Source organism: Scardinius erythrophthalmus (genome assembly GCF_964197995.2).
Source record: "Scardinius erythrophthalmus genome assembly, chromosome: 25".
NCBI classification, from domain to species: Eukaryota; Metazoa; Chordata; class Actinopteri; order Cypriniformes; family Leuciscidae; genus Scardinius; species Scardinius erythrophthalmus.
Genome location: NC_138245.1, coordinates 6914566 through 6935679, shown reverse-complemented (window position 1 = coordinate 6935679; position 21114 = coordinate 6914566). Strand labels below are relative to the sequence as shown.

General features: G+C 41.1%; 1 protein-coding gene across 1 annotated transcript in view; it reads right to left on the bottom strand.

The window, feature by feature from the left end:
• ptprga (protein tyrosine phosphatase receptor type Ga) overlaps nt 1-21114 on the bottom strand; it is a 280039-nt gene that overhangs the window by 67184 nt on the left and 191741 nt on the right. Inside the window, exons 5-6 of the mRNA XM_081356988.1 lie at nt 13890-13985; nt 7131-7197 (exon numbers count right to left, since the gene is read on the bottom strand). Of these exons, the coding sequence (XP_081213114.1) occupies nt 7131-7197; nt 13890-13985 (163 nt within the window). The remainder of the gene's footprint in view (nt 1-7130; nt 7198-13889; nt 13986-21114) is intronic.

Genomic DNA, 21114 nt, shown 5'->3' with positions numbered 1-21114 from the left:
TATACTATTAGTCAAGGTTTCTTGGACCAAAAACAACATCACTACGTTTTAAATGCCCATTTTCTGCCCTCTCTCTGAACATCATATGTGTTACTGTATCTTAGGGCTGGGCGATATATCGCATGACATTGTTAGGCGCATCTCGTCAGTAAAGCCGGTTCCTTGATTAGTAGTAAATCGCCATCACCTGCTTTCAGATGGAGCGACATTACAACACAGAGCCGTAGTTCACTGACAAGCTGAGCCATATCGCATTAATTATCGCAGGCGATACGTCCGCGATAATTAATGTGATATGGCTCAGCTTGTCAGTTCTTGTCAGCTCTGTGTTGTAAATTCCGCTCCATCTGAAAGCAGGTGATGGCGATTTACTACTAATCAAGGAACCGGCTTTACTGACGAGATGCGCCTAACAATGTCATGCGATATATCGCCCAGCCCTACTGTATCTTTATAACTTTTATATTTAATGAACTCTATTATGATTGGCTTAACTCTTCCCGTGTGAAAGCTATCGAATTGTACCAAAATGTAATTTACAATGACGTTCATGAAGGCAGGCCAAGTTACTGAATACTAAATACACCCTAATGTTAGTGTAAATGTCAGTGTGGGTCATCACTTTTTGGTAAACAATCCAACAATTTGGTATATAAGAGTGGCCGCGCTTCCTGCCTTAAAGCAACACTAATAATATTCATGAACCAATGTGTGTCCTTCTGGCTTTTCCTATGTCATAAATATGAAAATTTCTGATCAAGTTGCTTTGTTTCTTAGTATAAGTGGACTGGAGATGGAGCTCAATCTACATTGTACATCATCATACTCTGAAAAAGCAAGGAATTTCTTGTTATCCATTATACATCCTCTTTAATAGCTTTAATAACTCGGAAACTACTGACGTGAGCGAACCCGTGAGCGAAGCTCTACCATGGGTCTCCAACCTTTTTTCATTTGAGAGCTACTTTTTAAAAATGAAAGTGGCTGAGAGCTACTCATGTAATACAATACTTAAATCTCTTAAATAATGTCTCATAACTCTCATATTAACAACTATCCAAACTGTTTTAGACCTAAAAGAGTTTTTGTATGCCTATATATGTCACCCTTAAATGTTAGAGAAAAGAACAGAATCAGAGATACATTTTTTATAGAAAATTGTACGTTGCATATTATACTGTAAAAACACATAATTATAGTTGATTTTAGTTGATTGATCATAACTAGAGATGAAATGGCATGAAAATTTCATTTCATGATTATAGTGACCAAAATGATCACAGTTATCACAGAATCCTGTTTAAAAATTAGTAATATTACACAATGAAATCAATTCACCAAGTTTTATGTCGAAAACTAGCAAATAACAAATCAAATTAGCATCAATATGCACTTTTTGTGTGATGATGGCCAGATTTTAAAGGAGTGTCTTGCAACATGTTATCTACTAACATGTACAAGTTTTGACAAAAAATGTTTTATAAAAAGATAAACCTCACATATTTCAGCCTTTCAATCATTTTTATAAAAAAAGTTAAATTACTGACATTTACAATGCACATTAGCTTATCTTTTATTATTAATAGTAAAATTCGGTCCGATTTTCCCATGGCGTCTGTCGTTGCTATGCAACCATGCACTTCGCTCTCAACAACGACAAAGAAGTTTTAGTGGCTAATGGATTTCAACCACCGAAAAACGCTTGCTGTGGCTCTGCTACAAGATTTATTTACAGAGAAGAGAAAAACACCCGTAGTGTTTGGGGTCCTTCAAACCCCCATCCTTCATGTTGACTGAGCTTTCAATATTGTTACGGAAAGGGTGAAGCTGATTGGTTGCTTCTTGTCACATGACCTGCGGTGCGCTTGCGGCATTTTGAAAACTTGAGCGTGCAAAAGACGCGATATGTGAACGGCCCCTTGGCGAGCTAACTCCAATCATGCCATGAGCTACGGTAGCTCGCAAGCGACGTGTTGGAGACCCCTGCTCTACACAGACCTCATTTGTCCTCGCCACTGACGTTAAAATGACTTCATGAGAGATTAATTAAAGCCAGCTCATGTCACGTCAGGCGAAAGAACAAAAGCTTACATCCTTGAATTAAAGATTTGCAAGTAACATGTTCCCAGAGGGCCTGCATAATGTGCCTGCATGTGTTGCCTCAACTCAAACTCCATTGTAATTTGTTTAAAGCAAAGGCAAATGCACTGATGTTCACACTGGGCCGTTCTCACAGAGTGCACGCTGTCTTCTAATATACGCCATGTCCGCTTCTAACATATGGTTAAATATTAAGAGAAATTATCTTATAGGAGCTTAATGGATGATCACTTAACAAGACAGCTCTTCTCTTCCACCAGCTGAGGGCTTTAAATACAGTGTGTAAAATTCTTCCTTGTGCTTCTCAAAATGGATGCATGCCTCTTAAGAGCCAACATTACCCAGACACTGCTTAAAATCTTCATTGTTAGTAGTCAGAGTGTGGAGAAAAAGGTTTAAGAATTCACATACGGCCGCATCAGTGTCATTTGAGCTGCAAATCATTTGTTTCGGTTTCCTATGCGTAGTGTACATATGTGACAGAAGATCGGCAGGTTGAAATTATAGCCGTCTGAGCGCTGACACCGGAGACACGGCTCTGAATGTGTGTAGACCCCCTGCTCCTATCTGTCTGGGATAAGAGGAGAGAACACAGCTCTTGTCCTACTCCCGCAGAGAAGACACACACACACACACACTCCTCCACACCGCCCCCTACTCTAACCCTACTGAGCAAACAAGATCAACACACTCCAGCAAACAGTCCGCAGTAGCCTGACTGGTGTGGAAAGACTCGATGAAAAGGAAGAATAAATGCACTTCTGTCTGCTCTCCTCTCGTAGTGTGTCATTTGAATCAAAGGGTCAAGGTTTGGCTGTAGATGCTGTAACTAGACCAATATGGGAAAAAAAGCATCTTTCTTTATTGATGAGCATTCAAAAGTAACCGTATATTCTCAGAAAATATAATTTTAGAAAGCAACCAGCAACATATCCTGTTGACTTACGATAGAGGGAACAGAAAAGGGTTGGGAAATGAATTTCTCGCTCTGACAGAGTTTCCTGCACTACTTACTGTATTCAGCTGGATAAACTAAATCTACAGTGTGAAACATAAGGCAAGTCCAGTGCAGTTTAATTGAGGAATTACTCTTATGAGCTTGTTCTTTTTAATAAATCATAGACATAGCACAACCAATGTAGCCTGATTCCTGAACAAATTCAGCACATCCAGTTTGCAGCTAAAGGTGCAGTGACACTAACAAAATTTCGGTGAAAATTTGGGGGCAATAAGGTTAATTTCAATAGAGTAGTGATGTCTGAAGCACGGTCTGAATAGAAGATTCATTCAAACCAAGCAGCTTTCTGTTGGTCAACGCAGTGAACTGATGTGACCAACTTGAAACGGTTGCGAAATTTGGTCTTTCATAAATCTTTAAAAAACTACTGTCAGGATTTACTAAAGACACGCAATGAAAAATTAGGGCAGAAAAGGCATGGACAGTTATTTTTGCGGCTGACCTTACTTAATATGTATTTGTAAGAGTTTCCCTTTCAGACGAAAAATGTATGAGAGGACAGTATTTCAATGAATCACGCAAGGTGATTTACTAAGGTTTGCAGCATTATTTACCACCCAAAAAAGCATGTCTAAAACCAGACGCTAATTTGCGCTGCTATTGGTAGATTGTGTTGGTCATTATGTAAATGATCCGGCTGTGTCTGTGTTCTTTAATCTGCGTGTTCGTCAGTAGATCAAAAGCAAGAACTTTCCACTCCCATCTGCGTTTTTTTTGGGGGGGGAATTGCGCTCTCATGCTAATATGCCGTTTGGTAAATCTGGTCGTAAAAGCCTTGTCAGTAGTAATTTATACAAATAAATGAATGAAATGTCAAGTTTGAATTTGTATTTATCAAAGGCTAATTATTGAATTGCATTTATCACACCTCGAAAAAGATTATTAAAAAATAAAAACTTTTGGAACTGTTAAAGAACCACATTTTAAAATATTATATTTTTCGTGTCTCATCCCTAGACCTGAGCCGCGTTGAGACACCAGAAGAGTTCTTTAAACCACATAAAACACCATAGCAACTGCATAAGCTCATCCTGGCAACATCCTAGCATCATGGCAGTGACTTTTGCAAATGCGTGGATGACTCAGAATGTCAGAATATGTACAAATTGAGTTAATCACCATCATCACATCTTGGTAACCTCATCAATGTCATCAGATTTAGCATCATCATCTTCGTCTTCTGGCAGCAGGTGGAGGCAGAACTATCTTGGTGAAATTCCTTTTGAGTGGGAGCCGTTTAAAGTGAGTGCCATTATTACACTGCATTAGAGTTGATCTCTTTGTCAGAATGGCAGTGCGATGCTTTTAGTACCACGGCCGCCCGGATTACACCACAACTTCGTCATTCTCTCTCTCTCTCTCTCTCTCTCTCTCTCTCGCTCACTTTCTACGACTGTCTCAGTGGGCAGCACAAATCGCAGGCCGGTAATTACCATCAAAGCCTCGCCGTGCCTTTAAACTTCGCACGGACACATAGAGAGATGTTCCTGAGATGACTGAAAAGCAGGCAGAACAAGAGTATATTAACTAAGAAACCTTTAAAGATGTCAATTTATTCTGTCTGAATCATCGACAGACCTCGCTGTTTCATCTTAATATTCCAGAATATACAGTTCAGTTCACGCTGGGAGCAGTTGGTGGTGTCTTCATCATTTCAGAGCTTTTAATGTCTGGAAGTAGACAGAAGGAACATTAAGGGAAACTATTCAGTGACTATTAGGGGGCAACTTACATAAGGTTGAAGGAGCAGTCTGTAAGAATGACAGCTAGTGGTCGAAATAGGTACTGCAGTCCAAATTCAAAATATCGGAGATCATTGTTTCTCCCACCCCTCCTCCTCAGACTCGAAGCTCACGCGGGTTGCACGTTTGAGGACACGCAACAGGAACGAGCGCAATTTGTTACTGAGGAGACTTACACACTGTAAAGTTGATTTATCCGCGTTTTAATATACTCTCGTTCTTAGAGATTTTTAGATGATACCGAGGCTTTTTAGGTTGTGTGGAATCTTCAATCTCTGACCCAGTTTGTTTGCTGGCTGCAATACGCTGTGTTTCATGCCAACTGGCATCCCGGGGTGTCGAAATACTATTGGGTGAACTGGCAGTGGGCGAGATCACACAGACCAAAACAAAAACGGACTGACAACACGGAACTCGTTTCAACTCGTTTTCAGAGAAACGAGAATGTGAACTTAGCAGGTTTCCTGAATATCTGCAAACAATTTATGGTATTGTTATGCTTTAGTAGAGTGAAAAAGTTACATACAGCATCTTTAAAAAAGGTCATTTTCGGGGGGTACAATCATCTTGTGAAAAGATTATCTTTTGGTGCCCCTAGCACAGTTAACATTTAAAATCTTAAAGGGGATGTGTGTCATTATAAAAAAAAGCACTTTCTCCAATATAATTTTAATAAACAAAGAGAACTATAAAGAATAGGTTTATTTACAACAAGAGTTTGGGGGTGAGGCTACATGGAAAGTGGTTAAACAGCCCACCCTTACAAAAAAGCAGTATGATGGACAAATAGTAGTTTTTGGTACTTTTCTGTTTGTATATCAGCTTGTAGTTCCTTAGACTAGCACCACTTATGTTCATCTAAGTGCCTACCTTTTCTTCTATCACCTGACAACAGAGATTGCCAATCAAAAGCACAAGTAGAAAATTACACACATTCTCAACAAAGCTAGAGACAAAATGAGTAGATAATGTGTTTGTGTACAGATGTATGGGTGTTTGTGTGTTTGCCAGCCTGGATACATGACTGTGTATACTGGTATACTATGTGTGTACAGTATATATATATATATATATATATATATATATATATATATATATTTTTTTTTTTTTTTTAACAGAACAGCGGCCTCACCCTTATTATCAGTGCCACCTTAAAGTCCCCATAAAATCAAAATTGACCCTATTTACTTTGTTAGCGCATATTACTAGTCTTGTGGTGAACAATTAATCCGTGCAAGAAAATATTTAAAAAAAATTTTTTTTTACCATGGTAATCTTTAATCAAAATCTGAAAATGCCCCTCCCCTCTGCATTGGAGGACCTTCTCTGATGACGTAGGTTTGAGGAATTGGTTTGGGCAACGCTTAACCACTCCCCTCAAACCGTTAGTCTGCTATGAGCAGAGATGGAGAGGAGGAGCGCTAGAGTAAAACCCTGCCCTCTGTTCAATATTCCGTTTCACTGGGAAATGCGTCATAACACTGGAGAAAAGTCGTTTGCAACTTCCGGTTCACGGGGACTTTAAATTGCCTCCCTTCGCCAGGTTCACAACTACCATAGGTGTGAGAGAGAGGAGGAGGGCTGTAACAACCAGGACTGGCGGCACATGTTGAGGCACACCTGAATCGAATGGAGCCTCGTCACCAGCGCTGTTAAATGCAGAGCAAACCTCTTTTCGCCATGCATGCACACTTGTGTCCTTGTAGGTCAAGGAAGGGAGCGGGGAGGTTTGCAATTTGCATATGCAAATGATAACCTTTCACTCTATGATGGTTAAACTTATCAATTAATCCGCGAATCACTCGCGTACCAAACGTTGGGGCCTGGTCCATACGGATTACGGATCAACTAAGATCCGTTGCACCCCTAATTGGTTAAAATCAATAATGAAAATAATCGACAACAAATTTGATTATCTGACCATCTGCCCATCACAACACTTTACAGTAGTGAATAACAAATTTCTATGGACAAAACACATACGGAAAATAGCAGAGGACAGAGCGTGCTGCTGCGGGAAAGGTGCAAAAACATGAGCATGCTTTATATTACATAAGTGCATCAAACAAAAGCATTTACTGTGGCTTGTACATGAAGTTTGTGTTTGATTTGATTCCAGCATGTAGAAGACACACTGGTCATCAACAAATTAGCAGGAGTTGTTGCCAGAACAATTAACGAATGCATGCGACTAATAAAAAATAACACATCATAAATTTCAATACTAAACCCTCAACCTAAAATAGCCTATTCATGAAACATCTACTAACCGTGGTGCACCACTCCTCTTAGACCATGAATGATCGGATCTACTGCAGGATTGTCCTTCATCCCCACCTGAGAAAGAGAGAAAGAACACAAATAAACAATAATGAGTTTCCAATTCATGTTGGATGTAATACAGACAAACAGATAGATAGAAGGATAGATTATATAGATAGATATAAAGACAGACAGAAGACAGACAGACAGACATGATTTTTGATACAGAAAAAACCTGGTAGATAGCTGATGTCATACAAGCAAAATGATTGCAATCACACACAAACACACACTCACATAAGAGAACCCATTATGCCTCACACCCCCATCAAAACCTGCCTGTGTTTGAGAAGCATCTGAACAGACTGAATCGTTGAACACAGACAAAAGACTCTGAGTTTCTGAGTATATGTGCCTTAGCAAAATGGACTGATAGCTTGCTCAGTGCTGACTATATACACAAATAAAATGGTTTGAAAATAATTTGTACAATCTTGATCCTAAAAAAAGCACAGTTCAGGTCAAATCCATAACAGGCAAAGCACATTTCCTTTGCTTCTCTTGGATGGAGGTGTATCAAATACAGGTTTGCGCTTTTAAGAAGCCCCTATAGGGTTGAATCAGGAGACAGGCTTTGACAGAGAGGACCCAAGAGGTGAGGTCTATTGTTGAGTTTGTGTGCGTGTGTGTGTAGGTTTGTGTATGAAGGAGGCCAGTGCTGGTTAGCCGATCTAACCAACATTCCCATGAGGCAGGAGTGAAAAGGATTCACGCACTTCCACTGGCCCTTTGCCACCCTCTCTCTCTCTCTCTCTCTCTCTCTCTCTCTCTCTCTCTAAAGACTGCTCTTCACCGGAGTCACATGACAGACAGACAAACACAGACACAGACACAGACACAGACACAGACACAGACAGACAGACAGACAAACAAACAAACAGATCTGAGCAACAGATAGAGAACTGACAGTGAACGACACAAATAGAAAGCAGACAGGCAGATACAGAGACAGACAGAAAAAAGGACAAACAAACAGACAGACAGACAGACAGACAGATCTGCAACCAAAATATTTGTCTTTTTCTAATATCAGGACTGGCGTGCCTCAGGACAGCTACGGCCAGAGCGTGTGAAAAATGACGGAGTCAAAAGTGTCAGGGCCGGAGGAAGAGAGAGAGACAGTGTGAGGTTAACAACATCAGACTGACAATGGAGGGAACTTAAAGAGATAGTTCACCACAAAAATGAAAGAAAAAACACGTCTTCATTTACTCACTCTCATGTCATTCAAAAATGATTAATGTTTCTGTTTTTTTTTCTTTTGCCTATAACAATAGAAGTCAACTTGTTACCAACATTTTTCTAAATATCTTCTTTTGTGTTCCACAGAAGAAAGGAAGTTATTCAGGTCTGAAACATGAGGAAGAGTAAAAGATGTGTGTTTGTTACTGAGAGCAGCCGTCTATGTAGAGAATTTCAATTGAATTGCTTATGAAGGTCCGTAGACACAGGGTTTTTTTTTTTTTTTTTTTTTAAACAGAGCTCATATCGTGTTCAACATTGCATTCATATGGACTAGAAAAGTGAAAGCACTCTACAAATGAGCCAGTATGCCAGAGGTCACCCACAACCCACAAACACCTGGAGTTCCTTGTAGAACAAACCCTGAGGTAAAAAAAAATAGCAGCAAACGGCTTTAAACTCAGTTTAAGAGCTCTGTTCCACCTCACAAGTAAAAATAGCGCATGCAAATCAATAAAGTTCAACAAAGTACGTTTTAGCAGATGGAAAATAAAAAACGCTCATTTGTTGTATTAAGCTCAGAGTGAGGTTTTTAATATAGCAGCTGTGAGCTCTACCAGTGAGAGAGCGAGAGAGAGAGAAAAACAGAAAGCCCTGCGATTGATTAAAAGTAAATGAGGAACGCAAATAACTGCCAGCTATAAAACAGCACAAGAACATAACTTGAAACAATAACCAACAATGAATTATATAAAACCTAAAAACTATTTATCGTGTCCCTGGCCACCAACAAGCCTGTGGTTTCAAGTGTATTAAAGAAAAGCTTTGGCTACATGCTAATAGCTAATAGCTGCGTTTTAGTGTGTGGACATGTGTCTTGTAAATAAGCCTATGAACATATCATGACAGATGTTACGAGTGTTATCTTCCTTAATCAGGAACAGATCATAGACTAAATGTTTGGGCAATAAAGAAAATGGTGTGAGTTTCAAATAAAAAGAGATATCGAGCGAGGCGCATGCTATGAGGATTTCCTCAGATAATAGCCTAAGAGAATGAGAGAGATGAGAGAGGGTTAGGGGAAATATATAAAACTCTAGTCAGATGAGATTTCGACTTATCTATTTCAAACTGAAAGTCTGTGTTGTCATTTATTGATTAGTCTTCTCAGTTTTGGGGGTGAAGAGTGCAGAATTTCTCAGATGAAAATGAGTTCTTCAAAGAAATACCACGGAAAATCTAAAGTTGCTAATTTCTATAGCAAACATTTATATATGCATGCGTTTTTATTTTTCTGTGCATTTTTTGATTTCAAGTATATATAGGGACTTTCAGATTTTGTATTCCAATTTAATTTTCATTTTATACATTGTTTTTGTCCTTCGTTGTATTGTAAAAATAATCCGTTTAAGAGTAAGTATACTTACACTAGCGTATAAAAGATTGGGTTTGGTAAGATGAAGTCTCTTATGCAAGGCTGCATTTATTTGAGTATATTAATATTACAGTAAAAACAGTAATTTTGTAAAACTGTATTATAATTTAGAATAACCCTTTTCTATATATTTTTTCAAATGTAATTTATAAATGTGATGCAAAGCCAAGTGTTCAGCAGCCATTACTTCTACAGTCTTCAGTGTCACATGACCCTTCAGAAATCATTTTAATATGCTGCATAATATTCTGTTGAAACCTTGATATTTTCCCAGGATTCCTTGATGAACAGAAAGTTCAAAAGAACAGCATTTATTTGACATAGAAACCTTCTGTAACATTAAATGTATTCACTGTCACTTTTGATCAATTTGATAAATCCTTCCTGAATAAAATAATTTATTTAATATACTGGTGAGATGAATCAGCTTTTAAGAGTGCTGAATGCCACTACTGTGTTTTGCTATGAGACAGCAACAGAAACTACCCTGTTTTCGTTTCATGTGGAACTATTTTTGCTGTTGAAGCAAATAAAGACCAAATAACTTGAAACACTGTCTAGATACTCAAAATCAACTCCCTTATTACTGAACTTTTTGCTTTCAGTGTGATCCTGCATCTATGCTATAGTCCGGTTTCACAGACAAGGCTTAAGACTAGTCCCAGACTAAAATGCATGTTTGAGCTGTTTTAGCTGAAAGCAACTTACACTGACATGTCATTATCATTTCAATATGTCAGTGCCATTGTTTTGTCTCATGATTTTTGTTGTTGCTGCGAAGAGGAAGTGCAGCTCGTCCTCTACGACTCCATCAGAGCAGTGTGAACACAGTCTGAGCTCTCTGGCTCTCCAGCTCTGCTTGCGTCGGCCCGTCTCCACGCACAGATTGGACCATAATTACTAATATGGGTCAGGTATAGTGCCAATTTATAATCAGACTTTATTTTGTGGAAGTATTTTAATTTATTTAATTGTGTGACTTATCTGCCAATTGTGTATGTATTCTTCTTTGGTTATTTTCTCTTTTTCTTTTACTTTTGATTGTCTGAACTGAATTGTTGAATTAAGTTGATATTTTTCCACTAAACATTGCATGGGTTCACTCTCTGTGTGTCCTGCCCTGTATCTGAGAACACAGTGATGGTAACTCTCTGTCGGCGCGTCTGACAGATGGAACCAGAACTTTACGGCTCTCTTCTGGATTTCAGATAGGAGAGGGAATCTGCCTAATTCTGCCCGGCAAACCGACTTGGAGCATTTCTGTGAGTTCCCAGGATGTTCTTGCAGAACTCAAGGTGGAAACTTTCAACAGGGGTTTTGTCCCTGGATTCATAATTTAATTTAAATTTGGGGCCCCAGATTTCACAGCCATATAGAAGGATAGGTTTGATGATGCTGTCAAAGATTTTCAGCCACAGTTTAATGGTTGGCTTAAATTTGAACAGGGGTTTTCTTATACTATAATAGGCCCTACCTGCTTTATCAGTCAGATCTTTTAATGCAGTGTCAAATTTTCCAGAAGCTGAGATTGTCAGACCCAAATAATTATAACAGGTGACATGATTAAGAATTGTTCCCCCCATGTGTAAATTTATATTTCTTGTCAGTAAGGCAAGGTTTTATCTGAAAGATCATTATTTTGGACTTCTCCATGTTTATTGGTAAGGCCCAGTCGTTGCTGTACTGTTCTAGAAGCGAGAGGCTTTGACGCAGTCCCACTTCATGAGGAGACCGCAGCAGAAGATCGTCAGCGTACAGGAGGCTTTTGATTTCTCTGTCCTCGAGGGTCAGACCAGGACAAGAGGACTTCTCAAGTGATGATGCCAATTCATTAATATAGATATTAAATAGAGCCGGGCTGTGGCTGCAGCCTTAACGGGCTCCTTTAGTTTGACTGAAATAATCAGTGTGTTGGTCATTAATCTTAACACTGCATTTGTTCCCATTGTATATGTCCTTTATGATGTCATGTCCTTCCTCTTATTCCACTTTGGATTAGTTTTAGGAAAAGTCCATTATGCCCATTATGTCCATTACACCGAATCAAAGGCTTTTTTAAAATCAATGAAGCAGCCAAATATTTTCCCTTGTTTTGTTTGCTGGACGTGTTTTTGTATGAGTGTGTGGAGTGTGTAAATGTGATTTGATGTTCTTTGTTTAGGCATAAATCCAATTTGACAATTGTTAAGAATCTTGTGTTCTTGAATGAACTGAAGTAATCTGTCATTGATGATGGAACAGAATAGCTGTCCCAGGTTGCTGCTCACTGTGATGCCCCTATAATTATTTGGGTCGTATTCTCACCTTGTTTAAAAATTGGTGTAATCAAATTTTCTTTCCAGATCCAAGGAAAGTGTCCTGAATTTGGGGCTGCTGTGTTTCAGCATCTCATTATATATTAAATCCACGCAACAGGATTTTCTATTTTTTAGGGATTTCATCTAGTCTGTCAGTTCATTTAATAATATGGAACACACACACACACACACACACACACACACACACACACACACACACACACACACACACACACACACACACACACACACACACACACACACACACACACACACACACACACACACACACACACACACACTCACTCACTCACTCACTCAATCACTAACTCACTTACTCACTAACTCAGTCATTCAGTCAGTCACTTGGTCAGTCCCTCGGTCAGTCCCTCAGTCACTCATTCAGTCACTCTCATTAACTAGGTCAGTCACTCACTAGGTCACTCACTCACTCACTTATTCAGTCAGTCAGTCAGTCACTCACTCACTCACTCACTCACTCACTCACTCACTCACTCACGCTCTCACTTACAAGGTCACTCACTCACTCACTCACTCACTCACTCACTCACTCACTCACTCACTCACTCACTCACTCACTCACTCACTCACTCACTCACTCACTCACTCACTCACTCACTTATTCAGTCACTCACTCACTCCCTCCCTCACGCTCTCACTTACAAGGTCACTCACTCACTCACTCACTCACTCACTCACTCACTCACTCACTCACTCACTCACTCACTCACTCACTCACTCACTCACGCACTCACTCACTAGGTCACTCACTCACTCAGTAATACAGTCTCTCAGTCATTCACTAGGTCACTCACGCACTCACTCACTCACTCACTCAGTAATACAGTCTCTCAGTCATTCACTAGGTCACTCACTCACTCAGTCATTCAGTCAGTCACTCGGTCAGTCTCTCAGTCACTCACTCACTCACTCACTCACTCACTCACTCACTCACTCACTCAGTAATACAGTCTCTCAGTCATTCACTAGGTCACTCACTCACTCAGTCATTCAGTCAGTCACTCGGTCAGTCTCTCACTCACTCACTCACTCACTCACTCACTCACTCACTCACGCACTCACTCACTAGGTCACTCACTCACTCAGTAATACAGTCTCTCAGTCATTCACTAGGTCACTCACGCACTCACTCACTCACTCACTCAGTAATACAGTCTCTCAGTCATTCACTAGGTCACTCACTCACTCAGTCATTCAGTCAGTCACTCGGTCAGTCTCTCAGTCACTCACTCACTCACTCACTCACTCACTCACTCACTCACTCAGTAATACAGTCTCTCAGTCATTCACTAGGTCACTCACTCACTCAGTCATTCAGTCAGTCACTCGGTCAGTCTCTCACTCACTCACTCACTCACTCACTCACTGTTGTTTTTGAAGTGGTTGATTGAGTCTTTTGAACTGTATTATTACAGCCTGACTGCACTGTAATTTCTCAAAATTTGAGAGATGATAATACAAACCCACACACAATTCCTAGTAAAGGACTGTGAGCCTTAAATTGCTGTTTTGTGATTATCGCAGAGGGGTTGACAAAAGAACAGCACAGAATTGTAGAATTGTGTGTGTGTTTTCCCATACAGAAAACAGAGGCAGTGGGTTTTCTGTGAGTGTGAAGCTTCAGTATCACTAAACTTAATGGGACGAGAGAAAACCTCCTTACAAAATCAATGCTTTTTAATGCTAGCACTTAACACTGACACAGCTCAGCAGCCGAACATGAAGACGCTTTCGAAAGAGCAAGCTCTCACCTGAAAGAAGACAGACATGGCCGCAATTACTCGCTTCTCCCGTATGGCTGTGTTGAGACTGTCAAAGTCGTCCGAGTTATACATGAAGATCTGCATCTGTGTGACAGAGAGAGAGAGAGAGAGAGAGAGAGAGAGAGAGAGAGAGAGAGAGAGAGAGAGAGAGAGAGAGAGAGAGAGAGAGAGAGAGAGAGAGAGAGAGAGAAAAATGTGAGAATCTTGTTAGTCTGAGACCTTTAGCCAATCAGATTTTAATTCTTATATTATCACTGACAAAACACATAGTCCATTATCAAAGCTAATATCTCATAATCTCATGGCCTCTAATCTGTCTCATCCTGTAATCTCCCAAGAGCGTTTGGCCTCCTCGTGTTTCCAGTTCAAACGTCAGGCTCTGTCCATCCTGTTATCACTTTGATGGGATCTCTGGCAGTAGATCAGGCTAATAAATGTGCTCAACTCTCCACGGAACCCTGTCTAAATTGGCAGCAACCTTCTGTTATTCTCCGTTGTCAATACCTTTTCCCACAAAAAGGCTCCAAAAAAAGACAACAAAGATGAACGATATTCTCGCTGGGAGATAGCGATCAGTTTTGTGTCAATAATAGGCGTAGATTCAACAATGTAGAAACAGCAAGTCCTGTTGAGTGTCGGAGACACTTAGAAACGAAGGAAATAATAAACACCAGCTAAAAGATTCAGAAGGACTGAAAATCCGAAAATTTTAAAGGAACTTCCCTTCCAACCAGAGTGCTTCATCATTCTGTTGTCATGGTGATAATTAGGGATGAGTGACTACCGCTGTCAGTGTATTAAAAATGTAATTTATACATAAAATGACTTGATTACAGCTCTTCTCTAATGAGAATGTTTTTAATTTCTGAATTCATAATTATTTTGATATTTTGGGACATACAGTGAAGTCAAAGATGTGATACAACTGTCCTGATATAACGTTAAAAAAAAACAATGCCTCATTATTATTGAACATTATTAAGTAGTTTTGTATAACCTTTTGTTATTGACAATATTTTAAAAAAATGACATCATAGAAAGGTCCACTGTAGACCCGCATGACTATGTCAAGATCAATAAGTATCATAAAATATTGGATAATTTTACTTTTTCATGGTAAGACAAGCTGTGCCAGTGTTCAGTTCCAGTGGTTTAGTTCACGTTTACCTTTGTTTCTATAGTCACCACATCAACTAATACACTCTGTGTATTTCTACCCTTGGTCAGTAAAGCTGCTACGTGTCCTGTGTTCAAATTCTTGTTTGGATTATTGCCATCAGGTCCTGGTTTAGATTACCTTTGTGTTTATGTGTTCATTGAATAAAGACTACTTTACCTCTTTACTTTACGACCTCACCTCTCCAATTCCCTGCTATAACCATGACACATATTATGGACACTCTTATGGCCCTGTTTACACCTGGTATTAAGATGCATTATGGTTGATCGGATCACAAGTGGACGACGCTAAATACGGGTGTAAATGGGGCCTAAAATGCTTTGAGCTTGTTCACTTTTGACCACTTCCAGAGGTAGTCGAAAACACATTTGACTGGATTGCTTTCATATAGTCGAGTCCCAAAATAGATAAACAGCCCTGGATAAGATGCAGTAGGCATTTTTGAGGAAAAGTACTTCAAGTGTTGTTTCTATATGATTTTTAGGTGCTGAATCCATTTCTGCCGTATAACAAGTTGTAAACATCACTGTTTTGGCATAAACAATAAAAACAAAATGGCTGCCAAAAAAAAACAAACATTTTAATGCATTTATTGCAGTTTAAACATGAAACATTATAACTAAACTATGCATTCTCAGAATATTTAAACATGTAAACAATGAAAAAACAACATTAACATGAAAGGGACAGTTTTTAATGGCTGCTGGAATTATGCCAAGGTACCAAGGTACACTGGGAAGCATATATCAGTGGAAATATGCAATTATGCCCAGCCCGAAGGGGGGAACTTGGAATACACATGACCCCAGGGGGCTGCATATTGAGAATCACTGGGGTGTCCAGCCGCAGGTGGAATATTTCAAACCCAGGGATGGCAAGGTGGCTTGCTGAGGGAAAGACACATGCTCAGAGAGGCTTACAGTGGACTACACACGTGGGGGTCGCCCAGAGGCCGTGTTAGGTGTCGCCCAGCCTGCAGCTCTACAGATGTCTGTCAGCAAGGCGCCATGCGCTAGAGCCCAAGAGGATGCCACACTCCGGGTGGAGTGGGCCGTCACACCAAGGGGGCATGGTCGACCTTGCTGCTGGTAAGCCAAAGCAATGGCGTCCACTATCCAGTGAGACAACCTTTGCTTGGAGAGAGCCTTTCCCTTCAGCTTCCCACCATGACAGACAAAGAGCTGGTCTGAAGTCCTGAAACACTGCGTTCTGTCTACGTAAGCATGGAGGGTGCGTACTGGACAGAGCAGTGCCAAGGCTGGGTCTGCCTCCTCCGAGGGCAGCGCTTGCAGGTTCACCACCTGGTCTCGAAAGGGTGTGGTGGGAACCTTGGGCACATATCCAGGCCGGGGTCTCAGGATCACGTAAGAGTTAGCCGGTCCAAATTCCAGGCACGCTTCGTCAACCGAAAATGCCTGCAGGTCCCCTACCCTCTTGATGGAGGCCAATGCAACCAGGAGCACTGTCTTCATTGACAGGAACTTAAGCTCCACTGATTGCAGAGGCTCAAAGGGAGCACTCTGCAGAGCAGTTAAAACCACTGAGAGGTCCCAAGAGGGAACGAGAGGAGGGCGAGGAGGATTCAGTCTCCTCGCTCCTCTCAGGAAACTGATGATCAGGTCGTGCTTTCCAATGGACTTACCATCAACTGCATCATGATGTGTGGCAATGGCGGCACCATACACTTTCAGGGTGGAGGGAGACAGCCTTCGCTCCAACCCTTCTTGCAGGAAGGAAAGCACGACACTGATCGGGCCTTTCGTGGGTTCTTGAAGTTTAGAAGAACACCAGTTGACGAAGAGGTTCCACTTCAACGCATAGGCATGTCTCGTGGACGATGCTCTAGCGGAAGTGATGGTAGCCACCACCGCTGGTGGTAGGGTACTCAAACCTGCCTCGTCCCGTCCAGGAACCACACATGGAGATTTCAAAGATCGGGACGAGGGTGCCAAAGGGTCCCCCGTACCTGAGAAAGCAGGTTCTTTCTCAGAGGAATTGGCCAGGGAGGTGCTGTCGCGAGGAGTACTAGTTCTTGGAACCAGGTGCGGTTGTGCCAATACGGGGCAACCAAAATTACCTGCTCCTCGTCCTCCCTGATCTTGCGCAAAGTCTGCGCAAGAAGGCTCACTGGGGGAAACGCATACTTGCAGAGGCCCCGCGGCCAGCTGTGCGCCAGTGCATCCGTGCAGAGCGTGCCCTCGGTCAGAGAATAAAACAGGTCGCAGTGGGACGAGTCGTGGGAGGCAGACAGATCTACCTGTGCGTCCCCGAACTGATCCCAAATCAGCTGAACCGACTGGGGATGGAGTCTCCATTCTCCAGCGAGAGGCCGAAACCGAGACAGATCGGCTGCACGGTTCAGGTCTCCCGGGATATAAATGGCTCGAAGCAACCTCAGATGCTTCTGACTCCATATGAGGAGGTGGCGGGCGAGTTGCGACATACGACGGGAGCGCAGACCACCTTGTCGGTTGATGTACGCTACTGTGGCGGTATTGTCTGATCGGACTAATACGTGCTGACCCCTGAGCAACGCACAGAAGCGGTGCAGGGTCGAGACGTACAGCCTGCAACTCGAGGCAATTGACATGCCAAAGGCGCTGGGGTCTTGTCCAGGAGCCCGCGGCAGCATGTCCATTGCACATGGTGCCCCAGCCCATTGTGGAGGCATCTGTTGATATAACAACATGCCAGGAAACTCGTTCTATGGGCACTCCAGTCCATAGAAAACTGAGGTTCATCCACGGGGTGAAGGTCTGACGGCAGGTCGAAGTCACTGGGACTCGGAGCGTGCCGTGTTGCCATGCCCACCTCGGGACTCGATCACGAAGCGGTCTCATATGAAGCAAACCGAGCGACGTTACTGCAGCTGCGGATGCCATATGCCCCAGGAGCCTCTGAAATAGTTTCAGTGGAACCGCACTCTTGCCCTCGAACTGACGAAGGCAAGTTAGCAGTGACTGCGCGCGCTCGCTCATAAGCTGCGCGCACATGGCGACCGTGTCGATTTCCATACCGAGAAAAGAGATCCTCTGCACGGAGCAGAGTTTGCTCTTCTCCCAGTTGACCCGAAGGCCCAGACAAGCTAGGTGCCGGAGCACTAGGTTCCTGTGTTCGCAAACCTTGTCTCGAGAGTGAGCTAGGATCAGCCAGTCGTCGAGAGGAACAAGGGCTGCCTCGACAACCTTTGTGAAGACGCGAGGAGACAGGGCTAGCCCGAAAGGGAAAACCGCGTACTGGTATGCCTGCCCCTCGAATTATATATATATATATATATATATATATATATATATATATATATATATATATATATATACTGGTATGCCTCATTTGCATATGTAAACATGACATTTCAGAAAACTTGTAATACAAAAAATGTCTGTCTCTATGTAAGTGAAAAACTGGAAAGGTTTTATGGTGATAAATTTTACCCTATCCACCTGTAGTGTTTCGGCACCTATTGTTTCAATAACAATTACAAGAAAATGGGACCCTTATTTCAATGTTATACGGTGGATCCTTATTCAGGAGACATTGAACTTTCTAAAAATGTGGTATAACAACTTTTCCTCAAAAATGCCTACAGGGTTACACAATCTTGAAGATTCGAACCTGACTAATAGTGTAAACACTCATGTGGTCGAATGTGTTCAAACAGCCAGAAAAGACCGTCTACTCTCCGCCTACTGACCTAATGCCTAACAGATTTAAACTTTGTCGGCTGGAGACCCAAGTTTGGTTTGAAGATGTAAATGTACCAAGAACAATGTTCTCTCACCATTCCTGATCTCTAACACACACTCACAGCGTTCGGCGTGATCTTGCGGCAGTCAGAGCAGAAATGAAAACTGATGCTCTCCGTATGTTTTTCTGTCGTTTCTGGGCGCGTTCATATGTAAATTGTGCAAGCCCGCCCCTCAAAGAAATCAAGACAGAACTGGTTGAAAGTGGATAAAAGAGACGGATTAAAACACCAGGTGTGAACGTGAATGAGTCTCTCTCGTCTTTCTGTGATCTGATCGACCAAAATTCATCTTAAGGGCCTAAGTCACTGACCTACATAATAGAGGCGTGCGCTTGAAGAAGGGGCCTGATGACATCAGCCGATGTGAAGAATCTTGTTTTAGAGACGGGCCAAGTTTTTTATGAAATATTACAAAGACAAACTTTTCTTTTCCCTTCGGTATAACATGCACGTTAATTATTCACAATAAGGCCAGGAATGTATCTTGACTTACAAATAAATAAAACATTTGTTTGATAATTAAATTTGAAAAACGCTGAGGTATTACATGGCAAAAGCAGATTTTGCTGAAATTACTCAACAGTTCAAACGAAAACAACAACAATGAATCTCCACATCTCCACAAAAGATCAGTAGCATTACATATATAGCCTATAGTGCAATGCTCTTAAAATCAAGTAGAAATCCTTGTTGCCTTCCACATCGGCTTCTTTCTCCCCACTTCTCCGTTAGCGTTGTCAATATTATGCCTGCTGCATTCTTCTCGCCTCTGTAATCCTTACACGAGGCCTACTTTGATCTAATTCAGTACAAACACCTCCATAGCTTCAGATCGCACGGAGCATGATGGAGAATTCACGAGCTTACAGGCCTGAGCTTAACGCCTTCATCCACAGCACTGTATCTTACAGGCAGTGATTAATGACATAAATAACTGGGCAATTTCTGAGAACACACCCTCAAATGAAAGTGAACAGCAGAGGGAGAAGGAGATTAACATAACAGGGTCGTGAGTATTTTAACCTCTCACTATTGGAAGCTGTCTGAAGTCTGTTTGTATTCAAACAAGAGTCGAGGTGACAGACTGCGACGTGTCCTCCATACGAGACAGAGAACCACTAACTTTACACTGGATCAAATGATAAACATTTCAGTCTTTACAGTGAGATATGCAAGAGTAGAAACCAACGACATAGACATATGAGGGGGAAAAAATCAGTTTTGTGTATTGACTGTTTAAGGCAGTTGGAATACTGGCATTGTATAAGGTAAAATGTTTTTTTTTATGGTTTTAGTATATTTTTATGGTTTTAGTTTTACTATAATAACCCTGATTATAGGAAAAAATATATATTATAAATGTACTGCAGTAGGTCATTCAGGTATCCCATGCATAAAAACAATTTGCATACTGTGCACTGTTACATACTGGAAAATAGTGTGTTAGTAGTATGATACTATGGTATTTTGAACATATCCATGGCGTTTGCACTGTACTTAGTGCTCTGTTAAAGTCTATGAAAGCTAATATTCATGAGTCATGAGAATCATGAGTGTTTGTGTATGTGTGTGTGTAGGAGGTTGATAGACTATGCTAAACACTAAACCACCAGCGGTTTCATTACAGAAATGTCAATAATTTATTCTGATTCATGAAAGAGAGAAAATTATAGCAGTAGAGAGAGAGGTGAACCTTGTGTCAGGTCACCTTTATAACACAACATAAACACGAACAGTAGTACACACACACACACACACACACACACACACACACACAAATGCAAATACATGCAAACGCACAAAGACACCAAAGGGCATCGTTCAATCAAAATGCAATGGAGCAGAATTTACAATAATTGAGTATCATGCTTAAGCCTAGTAAAATAGATGAATAAATACAATAAAAGCACAATATGATGGATAACCCACCAGCTGCTTTATGCAGTTAAACAGTTCTATACAATCATTAGTAGTGCTTACTAAGGGTATTGTTCATCATTATTGATACTTGGGTTCAGGTATTACAAATAAAATTCCAAATTTGGTTTTCAACTGATGGACGATAAAAAAGGTGAAAAGAAAATCCCTTATGTTTACATTGACCTGAGCCATATCTAGATATTGGCCAGTCAGAAACCGAGCACAACAGTGCCCGTCCACTTTTTCAGCACCATTGGTAACGGAAGCATTATTTCCGGAAAAATGTCTTTAAAGAATTATAAGCCATGAACCAATCCAACCTGCTGTGAGGTGAATTGCAACATTTCAAACTTAACTTTGAGGCAAAA